General features: G+C 43.5%; 1 protein-coding gene across 1 annotated transcript in view; it reads left to right on the forward strand.

The window, feature by feature from the left end:
* KIF5C (kinesin family member 5C) overlaps positions 1 to 20,693 on the forward strand; it is a 152,296-nt gene that overhangs the window by 26,509 nt on the left and 105,094 nt on the right. Inside the window, exon 2 of the mRNA XM_045367028.2 lies at positions 20,518 to 20,608. Within this exon, the coding sequence (XP_045222963.1) occupies positions 20,518 to 20,608 (91 nt within the window). The remainder of the gene's footprint in view (positions 1 to 20,517; positions 20,609 to 20,693) is intronic.

Here is a 20,693-nt window from a genome sequence, read left to right on the forward strand (position 1 = left end):
TAAGTAAAATAATTCTCGGCCCCTGCTGAGTTTTAGTCCTGTGCCTCATTCTCTGCTTGCCTGCTTACTCCTCTAATTCCTAAATTCAACAGTTATGCACAGGCAGTGGCTTCATGGAGCACTGGGTTGAGAGGGATTGTAAGGCTGTACTCGGGCTCTGCAGACAAGTGTGCTGTGGCTGAAGAGTGATGTCTGCTTGGGGTTCAAGAAAGATGGGTAGCCTCGGTCTAGGTATTTGCCAAGGCTGCTTTGATAGTCCTACCCTAGATTTCATTGTATTCCATACACCTAGTGCTGTTTACTAAGTGTATGCTCCATAAATAATTGCTCATGTTGCTTTTAAAAACTTTGTCCTTCTGGAAGCGTGATTATCTGTCCTGTTAAATAAACAGGTCTGTGCACAAGAGCATGGCTACTGGCACTGAAGCTCATTCCAGCAGAATGTAAGTCTCATGCTGCAAGGCACTCCGGTCTGTTTCCCGTGCCCTTCTCCCTCCTTGAAAGAACCTCAGCTAAACGTCTTTGCTTTATAGTTTTAGCTCCATGTGGCAGACGTTGGAGACACCCTTTAACTGCTCCTTAGCAGATGTGAACACACCCTTACTGCTATTTTTAGTGGCCCTGATGAGAACCTGGAAGTATTTCCAAGGCCCGTCATGCAGATGTGGCTCACTGTCTGAAGCGGTAGTATCTGTGGCTAGATGCAGTGATCGAATGCCACGTGCCCAGGTACTGTTTCAAGTGTTTTACACATATTGCTATTTCGTCCTCACAAAATTTTATGAGAGAGCTACTGCAGTATTATTATCATCCTGACCTGAGCTCAGAGAGGTTAGATAACTTGCCCAAGGTCACATAGCTACTAAATTGTGAAGGCAAGTTTTTAGCTTAGTCGGTCTGAATTTAACCTGTTTAACCAGTGAAGTGCCTTGAGCACTTAACTAGAAGACAGAGCCCTGTATGTTCTGGGGAAGTTATTTTTTTCCCCTGTTTTCCCATCTATAAAATGAAGATTTGGGCAGGATGGTTTAGATTCCTCTGAGCCCTATCTTATTTGATTCTAAGTTACGTATCAAAGGTATGTATCTTTCAGCCACTCTACTGCTCCTGCCATGAAATGTGATGAATAATGTATGTATGTGCTGGAGGCATACAGATCGAAGTGAAGACTTGAACCTTCTTAGCACACACCAGAATTATAGCTTGTCAAGGGCAAGAGATTTATTTTCCCAAACAATTAGAGGACACCAGTAATTATGTTTAATTACATGTTGAATGGTTTTCCTGTTGTGTCAACCCCATTGTCTTAATTGTGCTTAAGAGCAGCAGGCTATTATTTTGAGGTTTGTGAGGTTTAAAATTGCTGTGTGTCTCAGCATTGGGGGAGCAAAAGCATTAAGAGCACAGGCTCTGGAATCAGATGATCTTGCTGCAAATCCTGGATCTGCCACTTACAAGAGATCCTTGGCAAGTTCCTTAACTTCTCTAATGGTTCCTCATACTGGGAATAATAATGGCATCGATCTCACGAGGGTATTGTGAAGATTGAACAGCACATATATGAGGTGCGTGGTGCTGCATTTGGTATGTAAACCTTTCAGATGTTGGCTATCATATTATTTATTATTATAGATTAGGTGTTGATGGTGGGCAGTCTCTGATACATTCCAGGCTCCAACCCTGATGGATAGAGCCATCTGGGGTAGATCTGGGCTCCGGCTTGGATGGATTGCTGCTGTTTTGTACTACTTTTGACATTTAGGGTGTTTGTTGTCTATCTTGTTTCTAGTTTATGTCTGTAATCTCATTTTCTAAAAGCATGTGGAAAGTGGCTAAGAAATATGGCAACCATTGAAGAAGTTACAATCTTAAGTCCCCTGAAGAGAGTCACAGAGGAAGGAGAACTAACTCTAGTATTTAGTAGGAAAATTATCTGTGTAGTTGATAATTTTAGGCAGTACACAGCAGACATGGCCTTAGATAACATTGAATCAGGTAGTGGAAAGTTATTTTCATTTTATTCCTCTTTCAGCCCTTCTGAATCTATCGAAGAGAAAGCCTCAGTTTAGTGCTAGTGTTTAATCTCTAATACTTTGGAATTTCCTCTTAATTAAAGGAAAGAACAGGTCCTAGTCTTGGAGTCCTTGACACGCAGTGTTTCTAGCTAGAGCTCATTCATACTGCTTTGTTTTCATTGTATCTCTTTTTATTGCCTTCTGTTTATAGCATGTAATACTGATTTTTCACTTGCAATAGTAGTACAAAAGTTTCATTGAAAGTATATTTAAGGAAAAATAAGCTAATTTAAAGAAAAATATTAAATTAAAGGTAGAGTGGATGGTACATGGTTATGACAAAAATTGTGATGATGCCACCCAAATCCCTGAGTTAGGACACATTGGTGTAAGAGGAAAAAAGGACAAAAACTTAATGCTAGGAAAGGCCAATGTTGAAAAAGAAGAGAAATTAAAGAAGTTGGAAGAACACCAAAAAAAATGCAGAGTTGGGGGAGAAATCATTGCAGAAGTGGGAGGGGCAGATGCTTGGAGAGGGTGATAAAGGGATGGCAGAGGAGAGGCATTGGTTTGCTGAGGGAACAGCTGTGGGGGCCTTTGCTGCTTCCCATTTAGCAAAAAGACTGGCATGATGAGGAGTGAGAGGAAGGATGCTGGGAGTGTGTGCTACTTATTTCCAAAAAGCTTCATGTGTGGTGATAGCACAGTGAGTTGAGGTAGAAGCAAGGTGGCTGGCAGGTTTTTTGTTTTTAAGGATAGCACACATGTGGTCATGCTTTTAGCTAATGGAGTAAGCATGCGAGAAGGGAAGGATGGAGCCAGGGTCAAGGAGTGGGAGGATGGCATATTAGTCCGTTTTCACACTGCTGAAAAAGACATACCCGAGACTGGGTAATTTATAAAGAAAAAGTGGTTTAATGGACTCACAGTTCCACATGGCTGGGGAGGCCTCACAATCATGGTGGAAGGTGAAAGGCATGTCTTACATGATGGCAGACCAAAAAAGAGAGCTATGCAGGCAAACTCCTCTTTGTAAGCCCATCAGATCTCATGAGACTTATTCACTGCCATGAGAACAGCACGGGAAAGACCCACCCCGTGATTCAGTTACCTCCCACAGGGTCCCCCCATGACATGTGGGAATTATGGGAGCTACAATTCAAGATGAGGTTTGGGTGGGGCCACAGCCAAACTGTATCGGATGGGTTTACCTAGGAGGGAGGGCAGAGAGAGTGAGACTCCCTTGGGGCCAGAGGGAAAAAGGGGAGGCGGAGGAAAGGGAAGGGAAGCCGCCTCTTCTCTTGCCAGTAAATTCAGCAAGTACATTTTAGCCAATTTGTGATGTCTAAATAATTCAGCAGAAAAAGAGGGTGAAGCACAAGTATGAGTGCCTTGAGGGAACCAGGCTGTGAAAGTGGAGACCGAGGAATCTCAGGAAATACTGACTCATTGATCATAAGGAAGTCCCACGGGAGGGAGATGCCACAGTTGGCATCTAAGTAACTGATGCGCTTTACCGGAGGAAAGGCTTGGAGCTCAGGGCCTGACAGTGCTGGAAAACTGAGAAGGAGGACACAGAGGCTACACCTGTAATCACGGCTAAGGCAGGAGTATTGCTTGAGCCCAGGAGTTTGAGAGCAGCCTGGGCAACATAGTGAGAACCCCATCTCTAAAAATAAAATAAAATAAAAATAATTAAGTCAGGCATGCTGGTGCATGTCTGTAATCCCAGCACTTTGGGAGGCTGAGGTGGGAGGATCGCTTGAGCTCAGGAGCTCGAGACCAGCCTGGGCAACATGGTGAAACCCTGTCTCTACAAAAAATACAAAAATTACCTGGATGTGGTGGTGCATGCCTGTAGTTCCTGCTCCTCAGCAGGGCTGAGGTGGGAGGATTGCTTGAGCCCAGGGGGTTGAGGCTGCAGAGAGCTGACATCACACCACTACACTCCAGCCTGTGCGACAGAGTGAGACCCTACCTCAAAATAAATAAATAAATACATAAATAAATAAAAATTAAAATAATTAGCTGGGTGTGGTGGCATGTGTCTGTAGTCCTAGCTACTCAGGATGCTGAGGTGGAAGGATCACTTGAGTCCAGAAGTTTGAGACTGCAGTGAACTGTGATCATTCCACTGCACTCCATCCTGGGCGACAGAGCAAGAATCCTGTCTCTAAAAAAAGAAAAGAAAGAAAAAGAAAAAACTGAAAAGGAAAATGAAGGTGGCAGCTGCTTTTCAGACCTAATCCAAGGGATTGATCCAATGTTACCTGTTTTGGTCCCTCTGCTGCTGTCCTGTGAAGCTTCTTTAATTAAGAAAACACTGTAGAGCGAGCCGTCCCCTAACAGTGGCTGACTGGCCGTGTCGGGGGAAGTGAAGTCACCTCCATCTGTGTCAAAAGGACCACCTCCTCGAGGATATGGCCTGTGAAGGACAGCCTGCAGTTGCTTCACCTCTCCATTGTGAAGGACACAGACTCCAGACGCAGTGGCATTAATGCACCCAGGTGTGGATTTATGGCCATGGAAAGGGCCCAGCTCACTGCCTGACCAGCTGCAAGCTTTGCGCATTAACCTAGGAGGCTGAGGTCTCTTCTGATCTAGCTCCCTGTACCCATATGTCCCTTCGGTTTTATTCCTGGGTATATTGGATCATGGAGCATGTGGGAGCAGAGCCATTTGCAACAAATCTAATCTAGGAAGAAAAGGGAAGTCATTTTCAGTGTATGGCTCCAAGCCTAGTGCTTCCTGACCTCAAATCCAGCCTGTGGGCATCAGGGGAAGAGTGGGAAGGAGGAGGTGAGGAGAGAGCATGTCTGAGTAGCTGACGTGGAGTCAGCCTTTGTGGCCAAGGTGGCCCTGAAGGAGGAAGGTGAGGGGCAGGGAGAAGAGAGTACCTACGTGTCCCTGACTCCTGCCTGACTCTGTGGCTCAGGGGCAGTCAAAGTGGTTAGCGACCCGGACATACATCGACTGGGGCTGCCCAGCAGGCCGTCTAGAGTAAAAGCAATTCCCAGTCACTGGGGTCATCTGGAGATCTATGTTAGAGTCTCCAGACTGGGAGTCCCTGCTGTAGTCCTCTGGCTGTTCCTGTCTCAAATCTGTCCAGCCGCTCAGTTGCTTTTGCCACTATTTACCTGAACAATTTTGGCTAGCCTGGATTTTCTTTTATTTCAGCATTGCCCACAAACACTGATGTGGAATTAATCTGGAAAAGGCATCCTACTCTTTACCAGAGTTGAAAGTAGATCTTTTCAGCTCATATGATTACTTTTAGAAGCACTGTCAACATACATTTTCCAAAGAAATGCATCAGAGACAGACTAAGTAGGTGAGTCCCGCCTCCTTCCCAGCAAGATCCCACAGTCTGCACATTCTTTATCTCTGTCTTCATCTGCCAGGCTGAGGGTGAAGGCCTTTTCTTCTATCATCAGGGATGATGGAGAACAGCTGTCTCCATTTATTTAAAAAATATCCCGAATATGCTTTAATTAATCACCCTCAAAGATTCCTCTCCTCCAGACAAAATAAACCCAGGCTCATCCACTCTGTTTGTTATTTCTAACCCTTTGGTCACCTTAAAGGCCCACCCTTACCTTAGTGTAATAGGAGAGGGGTTATGGACATGGGCTCTTGTTCTATCCCACACTTACTGGGTGGCCTTGTGCAAGTCATGTGGCCACTCTAGCCTGTTTCTCCAGTATTACCTATACCACAGGGTTATCTGAGGATTCAGTGAGACAGTTTCTCTAGCATGCTCCCCATTGTACCTGCTTTTAGCAGCCAGTAAATAGTCTCTGTTACTCTCATTCCCCACTTTGTGCTTAGAATCAGTCATAACTGTTTAGTGAGGTACTGATTAGCACTGCTAATATTCTGAATGCTTGCTTAAAATGGAAAAGGTTACTTTGTATGAGACTTTGCATTTTTTAAAGCTGATTCTTTGTTTTTTAATTAGACATCACTTTTACAGAATAAGAAGATGGAATGAATCTGTGATGTTATCTACATGATGAGGCCAGTATGGCACAAAAGCAGTGAAGTCCCTGAAAATACCAGCCAAATTTCACCAGAGCATATATTATAGAGCTTTAAAGTACCTAGAAGAGAAAAACTGCTTCCTTCCCTGTTTCTTTGCCTCCCCTATTAGACCCTGAACCCTTAGTGCTTGGGCACTGTGTCCTTTCCAGTATTGGCTTCCTAGAATCTCACAGATTGCCTGACACAGGAAGCATTAATAATTATATGTTAAATAAATAAAGGTATTTTCATGTAGAGATTTTTTTTTTAAAGTAGGAGAGACTGAAGTCAAAGGGTAGAACTCAGAGTAGTTTTAGGAGTGCGTGTGATCAACTCACGGTCACTCCAGCCGCTGTGAAGTTTGCCCTTGACACAGTGACGTCTCTTTGGATTTCATAGGTGGGGTGCTTGAAGGAGGTTGGGCATTGGAGTGAGGCAGACCTGGGCTTGACTATGGATCTGCCACTTGCCAGTTGAATGACACTGGAGAATTGACATGTTCTCCCTGTTATAGGGGTGGAGAATTGGATAGCACCAATTTCATGGGATTTTTGTGGGGATGAAATGTTGACATGAAACACCCTTGAGTTCTCTCTCTGCCTTGATTTCTGGATTATTTGGACAGCTCCACACTTAGCATGCTCAAACTTGGCGGTCGAAGGAGGAGAGGCAACCTCTGAAGAGTGTTTTGGGAATAAGAGTGAATGGTCCTTCCTGGTCTGCTCAGCATTGATGTTGGGCTGGCTTCAGTGAGTGATATGTGGCCTGTGACTCAACATGGAGGCCAGTGAATCAGACTCATGGACATTTGCAAGAGCTTATTGTATGGATCTTTGTCATCCACGTTTGTTCCATGGACCCACCTCCCAACTCTACTCCAAACCCACCCTATACTTTCCATCTTCATTGCCCACTCCTTCCAGGCTGTCCTATGCCTTTCTCAACTTCTACAATGGCCTCCTCACTGGTGTTCACATTTGTCCTACTTCAGCGTTGCCTCCCAGGCACCACATCTTCACAGAGCAGCCAAAACAGAAACCAGATCAGGCCATTCCTTTGCTTCAAGGTACGTTACAGATGTATGTGCTATAGGGCTTTGCAGCACTGGGCTCTGCCTGGCTCGTCCCCCATCATCTCATCATACCATTCTGCTCCTTGCTCTCTTCAAATACATCAGCCCACTTTTCAACAGACCATGTGCTTCCCAGCTCAAGGTTTCACGCTTTTGGTCACCTCTGCCTGCAGTGCCCTGCCCCTGCTCTTCCCGCAGCTGGCAAGTCTCCAGGCTTCTGCTCTGAGGTCACATCCTCAGAGCCATCCTCCCTGACCCGCATATCACAACACTCAGAGGAGTCATCTTTGTTTTGATTGGTTGTTTATTGCTTGTCTCTCTCCACTCCCTCAGAATGAAAGCTTCATAAAGACAAGGAACCTTGTGTCTCATCCCTGCTGGGTTCCCAGTGTTTTAGAACAGTACCTGGCACATGGAGGATTCTCAGTCAGTGTCTGTTGAATAAAGCAGTAAGAAGAGAAACCCTAAATCTGTAAAACTGTAAGAAAGATGTTTAGTTGTGTGGGGCAGAGGGCTGATTATGCCAGTGTTCATGAGGATGTGGTAATTAATGCTGAGCAGAGTCTGAAAGAGAGTTCTCAGCACTATGGCTATAAAAAGGAAAATGATGTTTCTCTGCTCACAAGAGATGGGAATCACCTCTGTTGCAGAAATGTTAGATTTTGGTGGGTGTACGTGAGTTGGATGTCTGTGGTCAAGAGTCTTTAATGGTGAGAAATCCTGAGCTCTGAAATCAGACCCTCCTGCCTCTCCTACTTACGGCTGTATGACTATTATGTGTTGTCTCTGAACTCTGATTTCTCCATCTGTAAAATGGGTATAATAATGCTAACGTTGGAGCACTGCTGTGGAGATTCACGGTAGTCTGCCTGGCACTTGGACCTGCTCAATAAGTGGCAGCTTTAATTTTGGAGTAAAATTTTTAAAATGCTATTAATTCAAAATGTGACATCAAAAATCCAATTTAATTAAACAGCTATTAATTTAAGCACTCTTAATACTTAGCATAAATGCTGCAGGGAATCCAAAGATGGGTAAGATAGAAAACATGTCCTTAAATAACTAAAAATCTATAAAAGGGTAAGATAAGTCATAATGTTAATAACGTACATGCAATTTGTAATTTGCAATTTGTAAAGTAATTTTATATGCCTTTTATTATTTGTTCTCACAACTGCCATATGAAGCCAATGTAATATGGGCTTTGTGACCCTCTACAAGCCATGGACATCTCTGAACCTGACCTTGTCACTTGCAAAATGAAGAGTGGCAATTACATTAAAGAATAGTTGTCAGCAATCTATGTTATGCCCCAGGTGAAACATAGGGTCTAGCATACGAAAGTCAGTCGAATATATTAGTCCTCTTTCACCCCAGTCTCTAACTCTGGATCCTGCATTCTTTCCATGACATGGTGCTTCCAGAGGAATGGGTAGTGTTTTGACAGATAACACAGTCAAATCATTTAGATGGCATTCCGGTTAGAGGGAATCGTCAGAGCAGTGAAGTCCAGTAGGGAAGGACGTTCCTTTGGGGATTGGTAGGTCCACTGTTGTGGAAGGTGTCTCACTAGGGGGATCATATAGCACAGGGCATCCTAGAAGCTCTTTTAGTTGCTGGGCCAGAGGTAGATGGATTTGGCAAAGGATGTAGAGCACAATGGAGAAAAGAAAGACATGTGGGCCACCTAGAAGGCCCTTGCACAAGTCTAGGCAAAAAGTAGTAAGAATAGTTGAGACACAAAGTGAGATAGATCAAAGAAATGAATGACCACTCTGTGGCAACTGACTGGGTGACAGTCGTGAGGGACAACTGTGGGAGAGATGGCTCTGAGCTTTTTATCCTGGATGTTTGGGTCTCAGAGTTCAGGATGGACTTTGTTCATCTTCTGCGTACAGCATGTGGCTAAAACTACAGGAATGTTTGTGCCTTTCCATGCAAGACAGTATGGAAACGGAAGGTGCAAGACAGAAGAGAAGAGGCCCAGCGAGAGATCTGGAGACATTCTTACATTTGGAATTGGCAGGAATGAGAAAAATAAAAATTGGCAATGACAGAGAAAAATAAGGGGTCAAAGAGGAAGGAAGCTGAGCCAGAGCACGCAGCATCCAAGGGGACAGTAGAGCAGAGTGTCCACAAGGCTGGGCTGGTGCACGATTCTACACTTGTGAATGTTGAGGATATTGCAGACTATCAAAGTGTCTTAGAATTGAAGATTAAGAGGCCATGAAGCCGTTTAAGAAGGCAGATGAATGAGAGCAAAAATTAGGTGGCTGGATGTGATGGGAGGGATAAGGAAGTAGAGGCATGAGAAGACCAACCTTCTAAATAGTTTGATAGAGAAAGGGGCTAGAGCTGGGGCAGTAGTTTGAGGGAGGACAAAGCGAAAACTGAAGAGAATAAGAAAACATAAGCATGCTTTACGTTAAAAGAAAAGAGCCTGTGAAGCGGGAGATTTTGGGAGGAAACCTTGGATGAATACAGGGCTCCCTTCTTAAGGGAGAGGGTGCCAATAAGTGGCCCTTCAGTACCTGAGCCTGGGTGTATATTAAACAATTATTACCCTAGATTGCTGGGCAAAAGCTGCTTGGGATAGTCGGTTTAAACTTTTATTTGCTGGTCCATCCTAGGCTGGTGGTGAAGGAAATGACATTTGCCTCTGGTGCCATCTCCCTCATCACACTGTTTTTCCCTGCTTGGCTTGGGAAATCCTTCCCTTCCTCCTGCCCCTCCCTCTTTTCTCCCCATCCCCACTTCACTGCTTAGAAATGAACAATTGGTTTATCTTGGTTCTATTAACTAACGAATCTGATAAGCTAATTGCTGCTCCTGGCAGAAGACTAGAGGGCTATTTTTGATAAATTAGCTTTCTGGAATCATAGTCTTCTTTTAAAAGTTATTGAATCCATTACTGGTTCAAATGGTGGAACTTCAAGTCAGGAAGTGGGGCAGGGGGTGGCAGAAGGAAGTATTGGGTGAGTTTGTTCTTCAAATTCCACATGTGTGTGGCCACCTGGCTCTTCCAATAGCTAAGCGTTGAAAAATATGGTGTCCCGTCCTCCAACTAAAATTAGAAATCTTTTAAAAGATGCAATGCTTGTGTGTCAACTACACTTAAAACCACTTTTTAAAGATTTTTGGCTTATAAAATTGTAGCTGAATTCAACAACAAAAAATTTTTAAAGAAAAAAATTCTGTGTGTGTATATATGTTGTAGTCAGGGTCTCGCTTTGTGGCCCAGGCCTTACCGCAGTGGCATGATCATAGCTCACTGAAGCCTCAAATTCTTGGGCTCACATGATCCTCTCACCACAGCCTGCTGACTAGCTGTGACTAACAGGTGTGCACCACTGCAACTGGCTAATTTTAAAAAATGTTTTGTAGAGATGGGGTCTTGCTATGTTGCCTAGGCTGGTCTCAAACTCCTGGCATCAAATGATCTTCCCACTATGGGCTCTCAAAGTGCTGGGATTACAGGTGTGAGCTACTGCGCCTGGCCTGTATATATATTTTAGTGCTTCAAGTACTTCATCTGCCAACTGGGCCACCCACCATTGCTACTGTGGGTCAAATGTCCCTTCTCCTGTGTGACTACTGAGATGATGTGCCCTGGGATGCATGAGCCTTGTATAGCCCAAGTTCCAGATGGTCCATTTAGGTGTAGTTGACTATTAAAGACCTATTTGGAGTTTGCATCCAGCAGCTCTCATTTATAGTGCTAGTGCACTATGATTGAATGGGAGTGGCATGTTAAATACCCATTGTGATATAGGCATCCTGAACTTAATGACTACTGCTGGTTTTGGTTAATGTAATTATACTCTTTTGTGGGACATTTTCCTTGTAATTTATGGGAGTTATTTTATCCATAATAGGTAGAAGCAAGCCATTGCACTCTAGGTTATATTGCATCATGTTCGAAACCCAAATGTGTGGAATTCTTAGAAAATCTATAGTTGAGGGAACAGTTACAAGATGCAATATGGTGTTATGGGTAGAAGGCTTGGCTGGGAACCAGAAATTCTGGATCCCAGTCTCAGCTCAAAGTTTTGCCTTCCACATGGCCATGGGAAGTTATTCTCCATTCCCAGAAAGTGAAGTTGATATTCTTGTCTCACCCCCAAAATCATGAGGAACAAATGGAACTGAGGGGCCTTAACTTATTATAAAATAAAATTGCTGCTCAATACATGGGATAATTATAATTATGTAAGCTGTTTCTGAAGAGTGAAAAAAAGTTAACAAATGTTAATTCTATTGGCAGTAAATATTTGCAGTGTTTTTCTGAAGCCTCTGTGTGCAACATACTTAGCCAAGTGAAGGCCTAGGGAAAAGCTTTTGTTTTTGATTTTTTAACTAAAGGGAAGAGAACTTTACATGTGTCACCACATGTTCCCGTGTTGGCAGCGCCATCATGAGACTCAGTGTAACTGGGAGAGGTTTGTCGAGCGGCTGTTTGACCTTGGTTGGTACTGCAGTATGCCAGGAAGCCCCACCAGGGTGGTGTGCCCCAGAGAGAAAGCTCAGTGCTATCGTTGTTATCTTCCATTTGGCACAAGAGATCCTCCATTCTACCTTCTGTGAAATGGCTTTTTCACCTCCCATCCAGTGAAGGTTTTTCTTTTCTTTTCTTTTCTTTTCAGACTTGACTTGGCAGAAAACTAGATCTGCTGAAATAACCACGGCAGCAATTTCTGCTCCTTCCTCTGAGTGCAGAGAAGACGGAGCTCTCCCCTGTTTACAGCTTACCTTCTCTCATGCTATAGGTCAAGGCGGAAAGCATTCTGATGGGAAAATCACAGCATTCCTTCCTGCTCATTACTGTGATAGCTTGTTAGAGCCAGAACTCTTCAATCTTTCACTTTACAGAGAGGAAGAGGCTTAGAAAATATGGGTAAATTGATCAAGATCTCAAAGCAGCTGAGGGGCCAGTTTCTGGACTAGAACCAGTTGCCTGACTTTTCCTCCTACCCCCTGTAGGTAAGGGTACGCAGCACTCAAAGGCAAAAGAGCTTGGGGATGGGAGAGAAAGGAGTTCATTGTATTTTGATCTGAAATGAAAATCACATACACATAAGAATCTTATTTTTGAGGCACAGGTTCCATTATTCTCTGTAACAGAAGTAACACTTCTGTCTTCATTATGCCTGTTAGCCAGGCAATGATTCTGAATTTCTTCATTATCGCTCGGGCAGTTTGCCTTCTCAGAATGTTCTTTTGTAGCTGTCTGTGATCCTGACAGTGCCTGTGTGTCCACACAGTGGGAATTTTGGCAGAAAGGAAAGAATTCTAGCCTGGTTTCCTGCAGGAAGGCTTACAAGATTCATTCTTGTGTGTTGCCTTTGTTCATTCTTAATACGTGAAGTGGTTGGCATTGCCTTGGCAACTCCATTAGAAGCCAGTGGCTTCTTTGTGGACATTTGTTTCATTGCAGATTCTCCTGGGAGCAGCCTTGGCTTTGGCCGGAACTGGCACCAGCTGCTTTCCTTGGGGCATGGAGCCACTGTGGGGAGGGGGAGGGCAATGTCCAGGGGCAGCTCTGGATTAACATTTATACCCCACTGACAGTGTCACCCCCCTGTAGACTGGGCAGGCAGTGGAGTGGTGAGGAGAATGGGGAGCTGGAGTAGAGGCTTCTGCTGGCTGGAGACATCAGCATGGCCTTAGGGTCTCCCTGTGAGGCTGCCATTGCAAATGAGTAGACCCTGGAGAGGGTATAACGGTGATGGGAAAGAGCTGGTGGTCACTGCCAGGTATGGGATGTTTTGCCCCAATGTGCAAAGTGGGGTTTTTCCTGCCTTGGCAATTTGCAGGTCAGCTTCAGATAAATGGGAAGGTAGGTAATGGGGTAAAGAGGTAAAGGAGTGTAGAAAGACAGAGTGACTTCAGGACTGCTAAAATCTTGGTGGAAGTAAGAATGGTGGGAAATAAGTGAAGTTTCTGACACACTGGAGAAATACAGTGTGCATCTCCTGTATTGCACACCATTTGAGGGTGGCACCCTCCTCTAGCATCCCTGGGGCCCATCTGGCAGGTATTAGTCATCATTATGATCAACAGACATCTATTGAGCACCTGCCCTGCACCATTAAGGTGCTCTGCTAGGCCAGGGCCTTCAAGAACCTTTGATGCTTCTAGAATTGTGTCAGTAAGGAACTGATAATTTCCTGGGTGGATGTGGCCCTGTGGGACCATTGCTTGGTAAGTGACCAGCAACCACCCTTTTATGAAGAAAAAGGTGTACCCCCTTTCCAGGATAGTGTACCAAAGCCTCAGCTTGTTGGATTTTAGTAAGGATTTGAATTTCCACTCAATCTGTTGGCTGAGCACCAACCAAATGTGATGGCTTCATATTTGACAGTGACTCCACCAGTCCAGATATCTTAAGACCTACTGAACGAAAAACCCTTTGAGAGCAAAAGGTCTTGAATTTTGCCTTACTTGGGGCTCCCCCAGAAGCAGACCCTGAGGCAAGGATGGAAGTGCAGGTTTCCTTGGGAGATGATGCTAGGAAACACTGTTGAAGAGTGAAGCTAGGCAGGGAAGTGAAGGACCCACATAGAGTGCGCCATCACGTGAGTTCCCACTAGGGGTAACAGGAGCCTCATCCCACTAGGGAAGTCTGCATGCTGGTTTGGAATACATGCCTCAGGGTCACCCCTGCACTACCACCCCTGGGCATGGGAGCTAAAGTATTGACCTCCCCAACTCTTTTTTTTTTGTGAGACGGAATCTCGCTCTGTCGCCCAGGCTGGAGTGCAGTGGTGCGATCTCGGCTCACTGCAAGCTCTGCCTCCCGGGTTCACGCCATTCTCCTGCCTCAGCCTCCCGAGTAGCCGGGACTACAGGCGCCCGCCACCACGCCTGGCTAATTTTTTTGTATTTTCAGTAGAGACGTGGTTTCACTGTGTTAGCCAGGATGGTTTTGATCTCCTGACCTCGTGATCCACCCGCCTCGGCCTCCTAAAGTGCTGGGATTACAGGCGTGAGCCACCGTGGTTGGCTAAGCCCCCCAACTCTTAATAGCAGTTGACTAAGAACTGCTGGGGTTGGTACCCACAAGGTCCTTTCGGCCTGTTGAGGGTGACCAAGAGGGCTCCAGCAGCCAGAAAAGCCTTCAGGCAGAGAGATGCAGGAGCTGACCGTGGAAGGTTAGACTAGCCGGTCAGAGAGATGCAGGAACTGACTGAGGGAGGTTAGACTAGCCTACCTGGAAGCGGTGGAGATTGAGAGGATAGTCAGGCTCCTCACAGCATCTGCTGCAGGTCTGTCATTGGTATTTTCACAGAAGTTTCCAGAGGCTCCAAAGCTGTAACAGTAAAGCCGGTGAGTGTACAAGCACCTGTAACAGACATGGCTCCTCGCCTTTCGGGAATAGACTTTATGATTGAACATTGAAATTTTGCTTATTTTTAAAGAGTGCAGAGGATGGCCTTGAAACAGGGTAAATTTTGCTGGGGCTCCTGGAAATTAAATGGCCCCTATGCTTTGTGGAGCTGAGCTCAGGAGTCACAGGCCTGGGGGCCTGGAGGGGCCCAAGATGTGATTCCGCACTTAGGTGTTGAGAGGGTAGTAGGATGCCAAGTTCCTGAGCTGGTACATTGTGAATGATCGTCACTTTTTCATTTCACTTCATTTAGGGGATAACTGCTTGATAAGTTTAGTGTAATGCAAATGCCTGATGTAGGTTGGTCACCAACTTTTTTTTTTTTTTTAACAGAATGACACCAACCACATCTTGAGCAACAACTCTTTGTTCATTGGACTAATTAATTTTGTATTTGAAAATAATTTAGAATTAATTGGGAGGAGAGCAGGGGAAAAAAAGAACCAGAAATTCAGGCTTATTGTTTCTTTGATGTTTGGAGAGAGCAAGTGATTTTAAAGTAGAACTTCTAGAGCACTGGATAGGGAGGCAGGAGGTCTGGATGCGAGGCACACATCTGCTGCCTACCTGGCTGGCTGCATGCACGCCATCTACCCTCTCCTGATCTCACTTTATTTATAAAACATGATGATAGGTTGAAATGACCTGGAAAGACCTTTTGGCTCTGAAAAATTGTAGAATTTTAAAAATAACTTCAACTTTCCATAGCAAGCCTTGCATCTGTCTTTCCCTAGCCTCTGATTGGCCTTCGCCCATTTTTAATTCCTTCTGTTGAAAGGAATGCTTGCCATTGCATGCCCTCTGCTTTTTTTCCCCTACACAATCTTGCCTTCTTCCCAGATCTTCAGTTTTTCTTTCCTCAATGGTTTCATGTCAGCAGTACCTTCATGGTTAACACTTTCCTGACTGCCGTAGGCTGCAGTAGGGATCTCTGTCTTTTGTTATCTCATACTCACTTTGCTTCAGTCTCTTAGCATGTTTTGGATGTCTCCTGCTTTTCTGGCAAATCCGAAGCTTTTTAGGAAAACAATACTCCGTAAAGGAAGAACACTTGAAATAAGGGCCTGGCAGTTATTTCCCCTAAGTGATAGAGCAGATAATATGGCTTGGCCTTAGTTTTCCAGTTTGTGAAATGGGGATAGTAATACCTAGCTCATAGAGTTCTTTTTTTTTTTTTTTTTTTTTTTTTGAGACAGAGTCTCGCTTTGTCCCCCAGGCTGGAGTGCAGTGGCCAGATCTCAGCTCACTGCAGGCTCCGCCTCCCGGGTTTAAGCCATTCTCCTGCCTCAGCCTCCCGAGTAGCTGGGACTACAGGAACCTGCCACCTTGCCCGGCTAGTTTTTTGTATTTTTTTAGTAGAGACGGGGTTTCACCGGCTCATAGAGTTCTTATGAGAATTAAATGGGCTAGAGTATAAAAGGGCGTGGGTCATCGTGGTTGGTGATGGTGTTGGTGACAGTGTTAAGGTGGCAGCACGGGCTGAAAGAACTTGTCATTTCTGTACTTTCAGAAATGAAGTCATATAAGTGCTTGGAACACAGAGTTAATTATTGTTCTCCATAATCAGTTCCTCTTCTGAATACAGTACTCCTCAGCGTCAGGAGGTAATTCCAGAGAGTGAGTTTAAATCTCTCTGTGGAAATTTTAGCCTTTGTTTGTTCTTTCTTGATAAAGAGAGAAGAAAAACCATTCAAATCATTGGCAACCCTATGCCACAACTCGTCGTCAGTCTTAGAGCTTGTTATTGGATTACTTCTTAATGATCTCTTCTTGGGGATAATTAATTTCACTTTCCTTAACATCCCTCCTGGTGCCCATCTTCGAAACGTTTATGTGAGTCTTTTGTTTTCTGTTGTCTCCCAGAGTAATATTCCTTCCAGGCTGGGAAATAGTTGTTGGGTAATGGGTCAAATGTATTAATAGGCAGGCCATATGGTTCCCAGACACCTTGCACTCAACAACTTGATAGAGTTCTGGTGGTATGATTTTTTAAAATTTTAACTATAAAAGTATAAGAACCATCTGCTGTTATTTTTTTGTATGTGATCCTGGTAAGTTATTAATTTTAGTTATACTGCACCTATGTAATTAGCACTGTTCCACATGCAGGCTTCAAGGCAAAGCTTGTATACTTTATTTTCAGTAGTAATGTGTGTGGAATGTGTATGTCTCATCCAGATTCCCTTCATAAATTGAAGCAGGTTTCCCTACATGGGGTTAGGACTTGGGATTTATATGGCTTCTGTTTTAGCTGGTAAAATGCTATAATTGTAGTGGTTAATTAGATTGATTGATAATTAGTCACATACTAACTACTATGGAGCAAACTAAATAGGGTAATGTAATAGAGAGTGATGCCTGGGTGGGTATGGGGCTCCTAGGATCATGAAAGCCTTCAGGGAAGGAGAAATTTGAATTGAGTTCTAAAGAGTAGTGATAATGAGACAGGTAAATGAGTATCTGCAGTGGGATAATTATAAGGGAAAGGAAGAGTTAAGAGCAAAGGCTCTGAACTGGGGAATAAGCATCATACAGAGAAAAGTTCATGGGGCCACAATGTAGTGAGACAGAGGATAATGCAGGCAGCTGAGGGCAAAGAGGGTCTACTCTAAGAATAATAGGAGGCTGTGGAAGGAATTAGGCAAGGAATTGGTATCTGATTTACAGTTTTAGGAAGCTCATTTTAGCTGCTAAGTGGAAATTTGATAGTTAGGAGCAAGAATTAAGGAAGGGAGATCAGTCAGGAGGTGATAGCTGTTGTGTAGAAGAGACTGATGGAGAAATGATGGACTAAGTGTCTGTGGTATAGATGGTGAGAAGTGATAGGGTTTGGGATATAGTTTGGGACAGTCATATTGAATGGTTCTTAGTTTTCAGTCTGAATAACTAGGTGATTGGTGTTATAGTTCTTACTCAGATACAGAGGGCTTGATGGCTATTTTTTGGTTGGTTAAGTTTGAGATGGCTCATGGACACCCAAATGGAAGTGTCTAGAGGACATCTGAATCTGGATGTTAGAAGAGAGATGAAGGCTGAAATATTGATTTAAATTACATGAAACTCAAAAGTGTAGACAGAAAGGAGGCAGAGGTCTGGGTCTTGAATACACTACCATTTAGAAGTTTGAAAGAAACCCCAACAAAGGACATTGATGGAGGTAGCCAGAGAGGTTGGAGAGAACCATGTGCTGCATAGACACCTGGAAAGGAATTGTGTCTCCAGAAGGAGTGACTGGTGACCTCATCATTAGGTTTCAAGTGTTAGTACCCAGAACCCGCATTAAATGTCATTTGAAAAGTGTATTCTGTAGCTGTAAACTCAGTGATGACTAGAGCAAGTTGGGCCCAGTGCATGCCTGGAGAAACCTTTAGCCATGGTAGAATAAAAAATGGACAATCTTACCTCCTTGGGGGCTATGGGGCAAGAGTCTTTGTTCAAGTCTCAATCAGGATTTGTGAGATTTTCATACCATTACTAAAGCAGCAAAGAGTAATTAGTGGTTTTTTAAAATGGCAATTATATAGACAGCTGGTACAGCTATGCCACAAGTCAGTTCTTTGAAAATATTCAATAACTAAATTCTGATCAATATCTTCCAGACTTTAAGGTTGACCTAAAATAAAAACCTATAACTAACCCAGTGCAAGACAGGACACATAAGAATATTTACATTTTTAACTACATAACGTGTTAATCCTGACAAGATAGGTCTCGTAACAAATCACTTTCTAAATTTTATCTTTTCTTAGTATCAATCACAATGACTTGAAGGCAACTTCTGTTTGGTAGTTAACTTTAGGTTATGAAGAATCGCTGTATTATGTTTGTCATTTGATAAATTACATTATTTAAATGAGGAATAGAGATTTCTTGATCTCTACTTCTCTTAAAGTGAAAACATAATGCATTCTAATAAACATTTTAAACAGAAGGGCAAAACTGAAGAGTCCTTTTTTTTTTTCGTACCATGTGCTACAATTTAATAGGTCATTTTGTCTGCTGTATTAAATGTATTTTCTCTAAAACCCAGAGCAGGATCAAGCTGTAAACAAGATGCTTTATTTTGGTGATTCTCATTGTTTGGATAAATAGTGGATTTGCTTTAAATTAAGCAAAGCTACATTTTTATTCCAGAAAGTTCAATTGATAACAAATACCCAGGCAAACTCTGCAAATATTTATTTTTACCTTTTAACTTACTGACATTTAGTAGAATTTTACAAATAGATAAAGCTTAATAATCATGTAGTAAGCTGATAGTTGGCAATACACTATGGTGAGGAATAGTGTATTGGTTATTCAACCAAATCCTTGATTCACTAACTGAAGGAAACTTACTGCAAACAAAACATCAGAAAATGTTCTCTTTCTATAACTTTAGCAGAATGACTCTGGTTCTGCTGCTTTGCATCAAAACAAAATTTTATGTAACTGAAAATTCTCCATTTCTCTAAGACCAAGTGGAAGTAGCTCATTTACCTGGTTGGCGCTATCCAGTTTTCAAAGACTAAAGCTTAAGGGCTAGGAATTTACCTCCAGTACAGCTCTACCCAAGTAATAAATGAGTAGAACATTCAGCCATTCTGACAGCTGTGTACTTACTTTGTGTGAAGGTTATAGGATGTAACAAGCCTTGCTCTTGGATCCCTCATGAGCAATTATCTTTTTGAGGAGTCCTACTGTCCTTGGGTGGTTCCTGGTGTCCAGAGCCACATGTAGGAGGGGCACAGGGGGAGAAAAGGAGGCTCTTGGCTCTCCTCTCTCCTCCCTTCTCATCTTCTGCCCTCCCCTCTGCTATGTGGTGAACATGAAGAGGAAGGGCCTCCTGAGTGAGTCCGGCTGTGGAAGAGGGTGAGCATGGTTGCCCCCTGCCTGGGTGGTGGTGGTAGAGAAGAGGTGCCTTCAGGATGGGTTCTTCTAGGGAAGGGGCTGTGTCTGTCCCACGCACCACTTCCGCAGCACTCAGCACTGTGCCTGGCACCTAAATGCCCAGTAACTCCTTATTGAACATGGAGTGATTAGGCGTCAGGGCTCATATAGTGCACAGTGGAGTTTCTTCTCTTCCCCTCTACTAGTTATTTCCTTGAAACACATACATTTGAGCATCAAACCAAATCCCAAAACCCCACACCTGGGGGAAATCTCTTGATTTACTGTACAAAAGGGCCCTCTTTGTCTTGGAAGCCTCAACTCAGTTAAAGCATCACTTATGCATGAGAAAGAAAACACAAGAATTCTTTTGGACACAAAGCAATAGTAGCTTTCTAATAAGAGGAGCTCCTTAAATCTGTTTGTCCCATCTTCCCATTGACTAACATTTAAGCACATCACCTTGGCTAACTGTGCGCTGCATGAACTGGCTCCTGATTTGCTTGCCCTCCAATTCCTTGAACACACCAGGCCCTTTGCTGTCTGCTGGGCTCCTGCCTGGGATGTGCTTCTGCAGTTCTTCAGGAGCCTCCATCTTCCTGATTCTGTGAAGATACACTTAAGTGGTCCTTCTTCACCAGGCTTTCCTTGCCCTCTCTAGCATTCCCTCTGTCCTGCCATTTTAAACCTAGGCATTTTGCATTTTCCTCTGTGTTTGCTTTCTTGCTTATTAGCTATCTGCTCAACTTAATTAAATGATTCACAAGAGCAGGATTGTTTTGTGTGGTTTTTTTTTTTTTTTTTTTTTTTTTTTTTTTTTTTTTTCAGCGTCTAGCCCAGTGCCAGGCTCTGTGTAAGTGCTCAGTAAATACTTGGTCGAATGAATGAATGAGTCTCAGCCTACCCTTCATTTAAAAAGTGGTTAAATTTAAATTTTTTAAAATCTCAGATTCTCAACATACAGTGCACATACACGCAATGCATGTGTGGTATATGCTATAAAAATTCCCTACTCTTGGTAATGAACTGCCTTAAAGAATAGGGTTGGTGATTTAGTGCCTATGGCCTAGCTACTAATGTCAGCGCTTTTTTATTCCTAAACGTCTAATGTGTTTTTTTCCCACCCTTTTCTTTCCTTTGTCTTTCTTTTTTAGCAAGGGAAGCCATATGTCTTCGACAGAGTGCTACCTCCCAACACAAGCCAAGAGCAGGTTTACAATGCATGTGCGAAGCAAATTGTCAAAGGTAAGTGCTATTTCTTTATTTCCTCCTGGGCCATTCAGAGTAATTGAAAACATTAAGTGATATTTGCAGCCTAGGAATCAATGTG

Source organism: Macaca fascicularis, chromosome 12, assembly GCF_037993035.2.
Source record: "Macaca fascicularis isolate 582-1 chromosome 12, T2T-MFA8v1.1".
NCBI lineage: Eukaryota > Metazoa > Chordata > Mammalia > Primates > Cercopithecidae > Macaca > Macaca fascicularis.